Source organism: Blennius ocellaris (assembly GCF_963422515.1).
Source record: "Blennius ocellaris genome assembly, chromosome: 6".
NCBI lineage: Eukaryota > Metazoa > Chordata > Actinopteri > Blenniiformes > Blenniidae > Blennius > Blennius ocellaris.
This window is the reverse complement of record NC_137655.1, coordinates 23256264-23268357: the sequence shown is the minus strand read 5'-3', so window position 1 is coordinate 23268357 and position 12094 is coordinate 23256264. Positions and strand designations below refer to the sequence as shown.

Sequence of the window (12094 nt, the reverse complement as noted above, 5' to 3'; positions counted from 1 at the left end):
ATACAACTCTAATTTTAAAGGTTAAATGTTTGTTGTTGGAAGTTATTTTGGCAGTTCAGCATCTTTTTTTTTTTTTAGCTGTTGTGGCCGGCCTTTTACCTCAAGTTATTCTGAGGAATCTGCCTCAATGGATTCATAGAGAAGAAAATAATGTATAAAGTCTTGAAGTGTATCGGATCACTCCACTGTACTGTGCTACGTTTCACCAATGGTCACCTCGCCGACAACAAATGGATGTAAAAAGACTAAAATCGGATGCTTTCAGACACAAAAGTTTAATGAATCAACAATATTTGGGTTTGTACAATAACATCATTAGTGCAAACAGAGACAAGCATTTGAAATACGGAGCTGTCACATCTCAGCAGCAGGATATGCGATTCCAACACAACATGATACACCTTCCAGATAGACATTCAATCAGAGACGACCGTCTCTGGCTCTGGTAATACCTTCGTAAGTAGAACCAGTCCTCCTACAGTACCAGGGGAAGAAGGGAAAAGAAAAAAAAAAAGAGCTGTTTGGGGGAACCTCAATAAACATCGTTTCATTTTGGAAAACATCTTCCAGCGCCAAAACCTGGATGAAAAACAATGTCCGACACTGGCTGTTTTCTTTAGTGTGCATCACTTTGCTACAATAATCAATTTTAACCCTCTCGATATGAACACGAACCGATCACCTGCTGTGAAGGCGCTCATCGCTCTGATTTTGTGGATTAATCGGCCTCGTGTTAGTCTGCAAAGTCTCACACGGCCAAGAAAAGACAGGCTTGATCTGGAACTTAATAAATACAAATAAATACAGTTTGTATGTGGAGATGTCGGCATGGCATTCAGATAAACAAATGTGGGTAAAACATGGCTTCTCATCCTTAAAGAAAATGGGATTAAGTGGGGGCGTGTGAACGCGGATTGTGAAGGTAAGCAGCGACTGTCATAAAATAAGGGTTTTTTTCCATTAAATGGTCAGAAATCCTTGACGTCTTCGAGGATTTCTCTGTCGTCTCAGGCCGAGCAATCGGAGCAAAGGAAACGAGGTGGACTCAAGCCACACACAGTGAGAACATCCAGATCAAGATCAGACTGCGGCATCATGGAGGTTGAGATGAGATACGGAGGAGGGCGACAACACGAGGACTTGGCCGAGGCCTTCAGAAGATCTGCTGCTCGAAAAGGATCTTCTCAAATCCTTGGGGAGCCGTGTGATAGAAGTCGCTGAACTGGCAGTCTAAGATGGCGCTGTCGTCCACTGCAAACACACACACACACACTTTCCATGACTGAAAACCCTCGGCATAAGATGTTCTGTCAAAGAGGGGAAACTACAACACAAGTTAGAATCAGCCAGGGAAAATGTGTTACAGGTGATTTTCCTCCGACAACAAATTGACTGCTGTGGAAAAACAAAAGCCATTAGATGAGTGCAAAAGCCGCTCCGCAGATCGATGGGATTGAGAAAGTTGAAAGCACACCCTGTGTCTGTAGTGATGTGTGTCACATGTACTATGCTTTCCAGAAATAGCATTTCTTTCATATATAGTACTAAATGTGAAGGTGCGGTGGGAGAGTTACTATATCTGAGTGGGTGTGAAGCCCAGTGGGATCATTTATCAATGTGAACACAAACACAGTTTAGTTAGGGACGGTGCTGAGAGACGCTGAATGGATTTCACTTTAGTGTTTTGAAAGTCCTAGTGAAATGAAAATTCGGCCTCCAAAACACTCTGGCTGTCGCTTCTAGGGACATTTTTTATGCTAACTGGCCGAAGGGTAAAATGTTAAAACATGGCAATCTGCGAGAAAATAGCCGATAAACAGCGGTATTTTCACTGCTGGGCGGAGCTTCTGACAATAATAGAGTGATGTCACTGGATGTGCACACGCCCAAGTTGTGTTTACATTATGGAGGATCAGAGTTTTGACGATGAAGAGGCTGAATTTAACGATATTTCATCATCATCGGGCATTTCAAACCCAGTGATTGATGAAGAAGACACAGAAGGGTCGTTCTGCCATCGGTGACCCCGTCTGGAACATGTTTGAGGAAGCAGAAGACGCTTCGTCCTCCATTCGTCCTCGTCTCCTCAGCCTCAGCAGCCGCCAGTTGTCACCGCGGCTTTGAGGCTCCTGACTTTTGGCAGAACGACCCGGCTTCGTGGATCATGTCGAAGTGCTTTTCCGACTGCGCGGAATCACACAAGAGGAGTCCAGGTATTACTTGATTGTCTACTAGCCGCCCGAGCTAACGGCTAGCCGCTCCCGCCGCCTGTGCTCCTTTTCTCCTCTCTCTGGTCTCTTCCATCCTCAATCTTCCATCAAGGCTCATAAAACGCCGACTATAACTTCAAAACACTGTTAAAACTTGGATATTTAAGAGGGAAACAAGCCAACATAAACACAACAGATCAAGATCTGCACATCTCTTGACGTCACGCTCACGAAAAAGGATTCCCCCGACTTCCTCGGTTGGAGATTCAAAATTCAAATAACTTTGTTATGCGACAACAGTGGTGGGGCAGAGTCGGAGAAACCTTATAAGTAGTAGCCCAACTATCGTTTTTTGCAAAGTAGTGGTTTACATTTCACTAGGCCTTTGAACAGTCACTCAAGCAGGGAATCATCAGTGGGTGGAAACTTATCAGTTAAGATACACACGCATGTGGAAGTGGAAGAAATGGGAATTAAACTCAGATCTCCTCTCTAAAACTAGACGTTACATGTAATATGTACAAAGTAATGATTCATGCAAGTTCTTTACCTTTAAAAGCATAAAATGCAACATTTTTAATAATTTTAATCTTTTTTCCCCTTTGAATGATTTTCTTCAAACTTCTAAACTACATTTCATTCCTGTGTGGCACAAAATGTCATACCTCTTCTGTGTCTGTGTATAACTCAAGTTATAACACCGTCATACCAAACCCGACAGTGCAAACAAGATTGCAGAAGAGGATTCTTTCATATCGGTACACTTTTTTTTGTATGAGTGACTGTGACCAAAGAGGAAATAATGATCGAAATAAATCGATATAATAGACAAATAATACATTTAGTTTTGTGCCTCCACATATCTCCAGTCATTACCATTTCTAAAGAATCTCGTTTTACAAAGTTTTACACATTTGATCCATTTAATCCAGTCATCAATAAGCTCGTCATATTGGAGATTGAATATAAATATATCAGAACTCATAAATCTTGATGTATGCAGTTTCATTGCACATATTAGATTTTTCACTTAAAAAAATACCACACTGACAACGTGGAGCTCTAAATTTAATACTTATTATTATTATGATTATTATTATCGGCCTTCCTCCACTAAATGTATCCGATGTGTTGACTTCTAATCCTAATCCAAGGGTCCAGATCATGATGAGGCATCTTTTCAATACTTCTCCAAAACTGTGAAAGTTTACCTGAAGGCACCCCCCAGTGTTCATGTTTTTAATTCCTGACGTATCTAGTTTGGCTTATATTTAACCATTAGTTCACGAATAGTGTATTTTCTTAGTTTTGTTCTTCCTTATAGTTTTCATGTCAAAACTGTTTAAAATAGAACGGCTCTCTTTTCTGGTTGATGACTGTTAAAATCAATTCATGGGCTTTAAAGATCCACAAAGTCAGGAGATTTCCATCATTTTACGTGATGGAGTAAAATTGATTGTAGATGAGGATAGATGATATACATGGAAAAATGATTGAGTTGGTGTTTTGGCGCGTTTCTCCACATTTAAAGTGATTCAGAACAGACCAAGGACTTCTACACATATTACACACACATGTCCATATATACAAGTTGACCACCTTTATGAATAATTGAATTGATATTTTATGGAAATAGATTTACACAAGATAAGTCTATACGAGTATAACCACACATACTTATATATATGATTCATATGTATTAAAAAAAATAGTTTTATCTATCTATCTATCTATCTATCTATCTATCTATCTATCTATCTATCTATCTATCTATCTATCTATCTATCTATCTATCTATCAGAAAAGCATTACACATATAAAACTAGCGCAGGTGCCTTCTGCTTTACATAATGCAAAACATTATATTGGTGAGAAAGTGGTACTGATAACATGTTATTAATGTTTTAATGAGCAATCTCTTTCATTTAGAGACCTTCTTAGCGAGAATAAGGAAAATAGAACACACGAGGGTGTTAGGTGTTACTACAAATCAATTTCATCGCATTCAAAAAGTTCTCTGAACTAATCCTAGCGAGAGTCTTCAGCGGGAAGGAGGGAAGGTTTTGAGACACAGACGCTTATTTTGTTCTTGTGAGACGGAACAGCAACATCACAGACTGAGAGCTCACAACAAAACGGTTTTGTGTGAAATGACACCATTAAAACCTGGATATTGTGTCTGAGCTACACAATTTGTTTTGAAAAAAAAATCACCTGCAAAGTTTTAATAAACTGTACCAAAATAATTTAACTTCATTATTTTGGTACACTTTAAATTCAACACCACTATTTGTACATTTGATTTTATCCAGCAGCCAAACAGGAACAAATGCGGTAAAGATATACAAATACTGCCCTCTAGTGGAATGCTGCTATGCCTACATCTATTTAAAACATTTTTAAGATAAGTGATCTTCATAAACATTGTTTTCATTTGGGAATCATGTAAAAATAAAATGATGCCAGATTTAGAAATCTGCCACATAGCGATGGGCAAATAATCAATTTATCAATTTATCAATTTTGCAGCTAATAAATATTTTGATATTGCAAATTCTAGTCTTTTTCTCCTCACTGTTTTGTGGCATTTCTTGCATTTCATTCTACCATTCCTTCTGGGATTCCATAGTTCCTGTTGCACTTTTGTATAAACCTGAGCTAAAGCTTGAATTTGTTGAATGGTTGAGCCTCATTCACTGTTTAAATGAATTTTAATTCTGAGGACAATCACAGCAATAAAGTTGCACTTTTCAACATAATATAGCTGATGGCTGCAATCATTTTTAAATGCACCGAAAAACAAGATCGAAAATCAAATTGAAATGATTTTCTTTTCTTTCTAGGCCAAATCGCCCTGCCCTAATGCGATGAATCATTTAAAAAAAAATGAAATGAATAAATAAGACAGACTCACCATAAACAACAGGGTATACGGTGCCTCGGATCCCCGAGGCAGGACAGTGCATGTTCTTTCCATTCAGGTAGAGATTCAGCTCCACGTGGTCGTATGTGATGCCCTGAGAAACACCAATACAAACACAAACATGTGTCCATTGTCACAAATCATCTTCTTACGCCACAGATTAGAATGTTTGTCGATGAGGAGCGAGAACAATCCCCCACTACCAAAATAAAAAAATTATCTGTTTTCTATTCAGCTGCACTGATAAAAGTCTGAGCTTCACATGTTTATGGTTAAAGTGTCGTCACAACTCGTGGAAGGAAGTTAAATCTTATGCCTGTGTGTCTTGGAAAGAATACAAACTAAACAAGTGCGTGGTTGAAGCTGCGCTGATTCATTGTGGAGGACAGAAGCTGAGGAGACTCACTATTGTTATCAACTGTATATTCATCACTACTAAAAACCTATGTGAGGGAAAATAAGGCTTAAAAACGACAACAAAACCTTGTTCAGCGGAAGGAAATTATTCCTACATCTGAATTGTAATATTAAGAACTTTGTAAATACATGTCATATTGAGGTTATTGTAAATGTTGGTAAACACGACAAACCAAATGCAAATGCTCAACATTGGATTCCTGTTCAAGTAATAAGTGATGAAGTGAATAAATAGGGAAGCATACACATCAATTTAGCAAATATTTCGACTGTCATGCAGGGTTTCACTGATAGACGACGGACAAGTTATGTAGTTATTCATCAAGCAAGACGCATTCAGACCAAATACAAAGGTCAAGTCACACCAAGACACACAGAAGTTTTATGAATGACGGGGAGTGATGTGTTTAGTTGAGGGGCCACATATGGACAAATGGTCCAAACCGATCAAATAACCTTTAAATTCCCACTCTAAAATGTGTCTTTGTTGTAAAATGTACCATTTTAAAGATGCAAAATGCAGTGAACTTTTCTAACTATTGCATGTTTTTAACAATCTCACCCTGACAGTCAGTTCCAGACATCTCAGACGTTCTCTCTGACGTTATGTCCGCTAGCTTTCAAGAAAAGCTTTATTCAAAATTCCATGCTTTCTTAAATCTCAAATCATAGATTATTTGAATACCGATGCGTCATCAGCAGATCCAGAAGAGGTTTGTTCTCTCGTGTTTCGGTGTTTGACTTTCGACACCTGGGAGGGCTCATGGAGTGATCGGAATGATTGAATTCGATGATTTGGATATCTGAGCAAATGCTTTTGGCAATACAGTGTCTGTGGCAGAGGCGGACGAAGGAGCTCCTCGTGGCGGACGCCCTCGGAGGCCGCGAAACGTTTGCCTCACCACAATGTCGCCCTCCTGAGGAAGGCTGTTCGCTGGGAGGCGATTCTTCTCTTCGTTGTTGTGGTACACAGACCCGTCGTGCCTCAGGACGAGGCTGTTAGTGTCTCTGCCCAGAGGCACTTGGTTGAGATTCACTTTCTGCGTGGCCACACCAATCCCCCACACACCTAAACACAAGGACAGATGGGTTTTTGGTTTGGTTTTTTTGTCCCCCCAAAATGGAACCATGAAGAGTCAATTGGATTGAAACTTGAGACAAATGTGACACTCGCATTCCAACTGGGATTAGTACAACAATAAACAATCGTGTTTGCAAACAGCTCCTTGCCGCCCGGGAGAATCTATGAGCGTGTCGTCACAAGACGAGCACTGTGACCGACCGCAGCAGCGTGCCGTGGCCCATAATTCTCACAAAGAATGCGGCAGAACACTGTAATTTGACACGGTGCAACTGCGGCAAATGTGTGGAGACGGCTCGACGCAAAACACTTACCTGTGGACTGGATCTTAAACTCAAAATAACTTTTGTTCTGGTGCAAAGGAGCGTTAGCCAGGCAGCCTCCGGTGCCACATATCCGCCGACCGCTCTTTACGATGACGACATCTGTGCCTGCAAGACGGTGGAAAGAGACAAACAGAAGGTTTATACTGTCAGCTACAGGCTATTTGGAGCTACTGAAATCAACTTCTTGAGGTCTTGGAAACACAGACTTTGCAGTGAATTAAATTGCATGATGTACATTTTTAATTTAATATAAAGGACACCCAAATGCTTGCTTGTGATCACCTTGCAATTCTCTTCGGAGAAGAGTGGATTGACACCACTTTGTTTTATAGAAAAAACAATAGTAGAAGAGAAATGTAGGAGGATTTCATAACACAAACTCCAGTTTCCCATCGTTTCCACCTCATCTGGAAGATTCTGTTTTTTTTTCCATTTGACTGTGACTTTCTGTTCAGGATCAAATGTTTAAAGATAATAACGTGACTTGAAGCGTATGTGAACAAATGTGTACAGACATAGAAGGAGATCTCAAAATATGCTTAAAGATTTAACTAAAAAAAATCAGTATCTCGAATCAAAATATTGGTGAGTTGATTTTTTTTAATGACGAGAAAAAGAACATTTTAATAAAGCCTGTTATTAGAAACCGTTACAAATTAGATGTAAAAAAAATAAATGTTTGATTTTGGATGGTTAAAAAAACAACAAATATATCATTAAAACCACAGCAAGATTGTACCTGGGTTTTCTCATCTGATTGCTGCTTATTTTAAGTTGCGAGTTATTTTGTTAGAATTTGTAAAGAAGTGAATGGTGTCATAAAAATGTTATGTTCTCGGCCCATATGTATTGTTATAATTTTTTTTTTTTTTTTAACGCAATAAGTGTCCCTTGTCGCAGATAGACAGTGAGAACCACCACCACCACCGGCGGCTGAAGGCCAGGCACGAGCTCCCACAACAACGGAAGCAGGAGTCGCTGGATTCGGGCTGAGTTGCGGAGACGCTCCATCCCGCAGCGGGAGTCGCGCGGACACGTACTCACCCATGTGGTGGGTGTCTAACTGCACCGTGGGCATCTCCTTGAGGGGAATGTGCCCCGATCCGCCTTCCCCGCAGCAGCCTAAACAACACGTAAACATCGCGGCCATTCTCTTCTTCACGGGCGGAAAATCCGGAAGCAAAGCGCAGCCATCAGAAACCAACGACAGCGACTGGAGCGCTCTCGCGGCCTCTGCACACCGCAAGCAGCGACACCCGGCGGCCGGACCCAGAAGTGCAAGCGGCGCCCGCTGCCCCCACTGTATCCAATCACAGTGCCAAAGATAGGCAGCCGCTCCTGATGGCATGGAAACAAGGGAAGAAAATCAAGGTCAAAAATAATACACGTGACTAAGTAACTATTGGATATCGATGTTACATAACCGCATGTGGTGAACAGAAAGTGGATTTGGTGGTGGGGGGGGGGGGGGCACGGAGCATAGATGATGTGCATGACTTTACACTGCGTCTATATTTTGCCTTCACTTCAGTGTAAATGTTGACCGACATGAGCTGCGGGAGTGTTTGTGTTGCAGAAACGTGCGCCGCAAAGACGCTGCGACCTAAACCGAGTTGACAGTTTTTCACGCCGTAATGTTTTGCATAGCAACAGCCCCTCCCCCCATCCCTAAGCCGGGGACCGTCCACAAATTACCCAACGGGGGCAAAAACGAAAACAACCCCCGCGTGCGTCACGGAGCTGTCAAACAAGTTTAAAAGCGGGTGCACTTTATTGTCGCCGTGACTTTACGGTTTGTTGCGGTTTATCCGTGCACACAAACACGCCAAATGGGGCTTCCCCACACTTTCCTCGCGCAGCAGAAATGGTTAACTCTGCACCCGGAAAAGGGGCGAAGTCTGCACAGCAACAAGCGCCATGATTGCGTTGCACTGTGCGTCTCAGCAGCTGGTGAGTGATTCTTTTGGTCCAGTAGTTGCATGTTACTATGCACTTGCAAAATCTGTCACAGCCCTCCTTCAGCACCTTGCCAACAGGAGCAACGCAACCACGAAACCCCGTTTGTCGATAACTCGTCGCATTGGATTGGTCAGGCCGTGGCAGTTTTTTTTTTGGGCTCAACTCAGCTCACCGCTGTTTCGCTTGTTTTTTGCAGCGCGGAGCTCAAGGGGGGGAAATTATCTGATTTCAGTATGTCAGTTGCTCGACGATTGTCACAGGTTATTGAGCCAGCGACGCTTTTCCAGCGCGACGCGCCGTCAGCTGGACACAGCGGGGCGTCAGAGACGCGGACGTTGCAGGACCTGAAAATGCGCAAACGGGGCAGTTGGCGGAGCCCGTGCCAGCCCCCTTTACGCGGGCACAGCATCGCGAGTCCGTTTCAATTTCGGGATGGGAATACCCCAGAAACGGCTGAAACGTGACGACAAAACCTGTATCCTTTTTGTGGTGCCGCCGTCAATTCTGTGCGCGATTTAATTGCCTCGTTTTTGCCTGCGTGTGGGTGCGTATATCGAGCGATCCATTTCACCCGAGTTCGCCGTGTGTTTTCCGCGCCTGAATGGGGCTTGTGATGTGACGTCTGGCTGCTGTGTTTTGCAGGGTGCCATGGATCAGCTGGAGGAGGAACTCACATGCCCCATCTGCTGCAGTCTCTTCGAGGACCCGCGGGTGTTGCTGTGCCTGCACAGCTTTTGCAAGAAATGCTTAGAGGGACTGCTGGAGGGGAACCGCTGTCCGGCTTACAGAGCACCTTTCAAATGCCCCACGTGCCGCAAGGAGACCCCCCACAACGGCGCAAACAGCCTGCAGATCAACTACTCCCTGCGCGGGATCGTGGAGAAGTTCAACAAGATCCGGGTTTTGCCGAAGATGTCTGTTTGTAAACAACACTGCAGCCAGCCGCTCAACATATTCTGCGCCACCGACATGAAGCTCATCTGTGGATTTTGCGCCACCACCGACGACCACAGAGGACACGCGTTCTGCTCCTTGGAAGACGCGTACGAGCGGGAGAAGGAGGCGTTCGAGGAGCTGCTCCGCGGCGTGGAGAGCTGGCAGAGCGCAGACACCCTGTCCTGCCTGGAGACGCTCCAAGCCGGCAAGAAGCGGGCGCTGCAGTCGGTGACCGAGGACGCGGAGAAGGTGACGGTCTACTTCGACAAGCTCGTCAGCAGCCTCGAGTGTAAGAGGAGCGAGATCCTGTCCGACTTCGAGACGCTGAAGCTGGTGGTGATGCAGGCGTACGACCCGGAGATCACGAAGCTGAGCGCGGCGCTGGAGGAGCAGCGGCAGGCGCTCGGCATGGCGGAGTCGTTCAGGAGCGCCACGGACCCCCTCTGCTTCCTGCAGCAGATGCAGGAGTTCAGGGAGAAGTTCCGGGTGCTCCAGGACACGCCGCTGCCCGATCGGAAGGACATAGACGTGGGCCCACGCGTGCGTAACTTCGATGTGAAACAGTGGGATTCGCTGAGGCTCCGAGAAGTGGACAAGATCTCGGTGCCACACGAGAACGGGTCGTACCGGACCGGGTCACGGACGGCGGTGCCCAGGTGGATCGTCCTGTTGCTGACCACACTCTTCCTCCTCGTCCTCCTCCTCCTCCTCCTGCTGCTGCTGTCAACGCACAGCATCACAGCCTCGGTGACGTCGAGGATTGATCCTCTCCTCAGTGTAGCTTCCCTCCATCTCAGCCACGGCGGCGTGTACATGACTGACATGTGCACGAGCCTGATCGATGCAGGTCAGGAATGTATAATAAAGTTAGTAGACTCTACTGTCCACTTCATTGGCAGCTGTAGGTTGTCATTGCTCTGAGGTCTCACCTGCAGATTAATTTCTAAGTGAGATGTGATATAGGGATAAATTAAACCGTGAACCTTTTTTTTTTTTCAGTATTGGAGAGGATTTATTTAATCTGCAACCAAACAAAACCAACCCTATGAGCAGACACTAATTCACAATTCCTGCCATTTCTTTCCAAGATAATTTTTTACTGATCTAAGATGACTGACAAATAAAACCAAGAGCTTTAAGTCACGTCCATGTTTTTGTTTTTATTGAGCCCGACAGGTTTTATTTGAGAGCTATTAAAGGGACATATTGTGCGCAAAAGTGCGATCCAACGCCTCTACGGCACCAGAGTGATGCTGCTGCTGCTGCTGCTGCTGCTGCAGCCTCCTCAAGGTTACACGCGTTGCATAACAGGGCCCCGTGTGAAATATTCAGCCACACGGCACAGGAGAGGGAAAGACGTAGAGCACCGCAACTATTATACCTGATTTCAATCACACACACACACAATCTGTATCGTCAGATTATTAATCACTCAGGATTGCGGAGTCCGATTTTGCAGAAGTTTGAGTCAGCTCAGACAAGCTTGTCTGGTGTGTGAAGTCAAACATCAGGGGATGGTCAAATTAAAACTATAGCTTTTATTTCCCTCCCCCCTGACATCTAATAGCAAAAAGTGCGCACATGTTAAAATTAATCAAATTCACTTTTCATCTTATCAGAGGTTGTTTTTTTTTGTTAATCTAGGTCAAAGCAATGGACAGAATTCTGTGACTAAGGATCGTTGATCATTTTTATTTATTTATTTTCGAAGTTACGAGACGACACTCCTCTAAGATCGGACCATGGAGTGAATCCGTGATGTCAACACTGACCATAATTCAGGATGTGCGTCATGGAGAGCTTGTACATATATATAGCTTTCTGTTGCCAGGCAAATATAGGATCCAAATAAAAAAAGTCTGGCTCCACAGTAATATTTTAATTGTCATGTCACGCAAATATAAATACAAGCCGAACCTCGGTCCGACTTGTGAATTTTCCAATATTTCCCGTTTTACGCAGGCATTTTGAACACTTTGACGCATCCAAAGGGCGCCGGCAGGATCTTTGTATTAAAGTGTGTGCTGAAGGGGAGAAGGTTAAACTTTTATTTCACAAACTTATCTAATTATTGGTGATTAATATCAACATAACCACACAATGGCCTTTTTTTCATTGCGGATGAAGTCGCGCGCTCCCCCATCCTTTTACACTCGGACTCTGAAAGGACAAGTGACCAAAGGCCTTATTTATTTACTATCACACTTGTTTTTTTTTCTTTTATTAATTATAGTTAATTATC

The 12094-nt window shown here is 43.5% G+C and overlaps 2 protein-coding genes across 3 annotated transcripts; one reads left to right on the top strand and one right to left on the bottom strand.

Annotated features, from left to right (window-relative positions):
• Positions 1–290: 290 nt before the first annotated feature.
• spryd7b (SPRY domain containing 7b) lies at positions 291–8156 on the bottom strand. The gene is made up of 5 exons (XM_080498431.1): positions 8002–8156; positions 6946–7062; positions 6453–6619; positions 5125–5227; positions 291–1251 (listed from the first exon to the last, which is right to left on the bottom strand). Exons 1-5 carry the CDS (start codon positions 8105–8107, stop codon positions 1154–1156), a joined length of 591 nt encoding a protein of 196 aa, XP_080354557.1. The 5' UTR covers positions 8108–8156; the 3' UTR covers positions 291–1153.
• Positions 8157–8874: 718 nt separating this feature from the next.
• On the top strand, positions 8875–10995 carry trim13 (tripartite motif containing 13; the record flags this gene model as incomplete). Of its 2 annotated transcripts, none has more annotated exons than XM_080498623.1 (2): positions 8875–8907; positions 9559–10995. In XM_080498623.1, 2 exons carry the CDS (start codon positions 8875–8877, stop codon positions 10771–10773), a joined length of 1248 nt encoding a protein of 415 aa, XP_080354749.1. In that variant the 3' UTR covers positions 10774–10995. The 2 variants fall into 2 exon arrangements, with proteins under 2 accessions (XP_080354749.1, XP_080354750.1); XM_080498624.1 differs by lacking the exon at positions 8875–8907 and adding an exon at positions 8983–9460.
• Positions 10996–12094: the final 1099 nt, after the last annotated feature.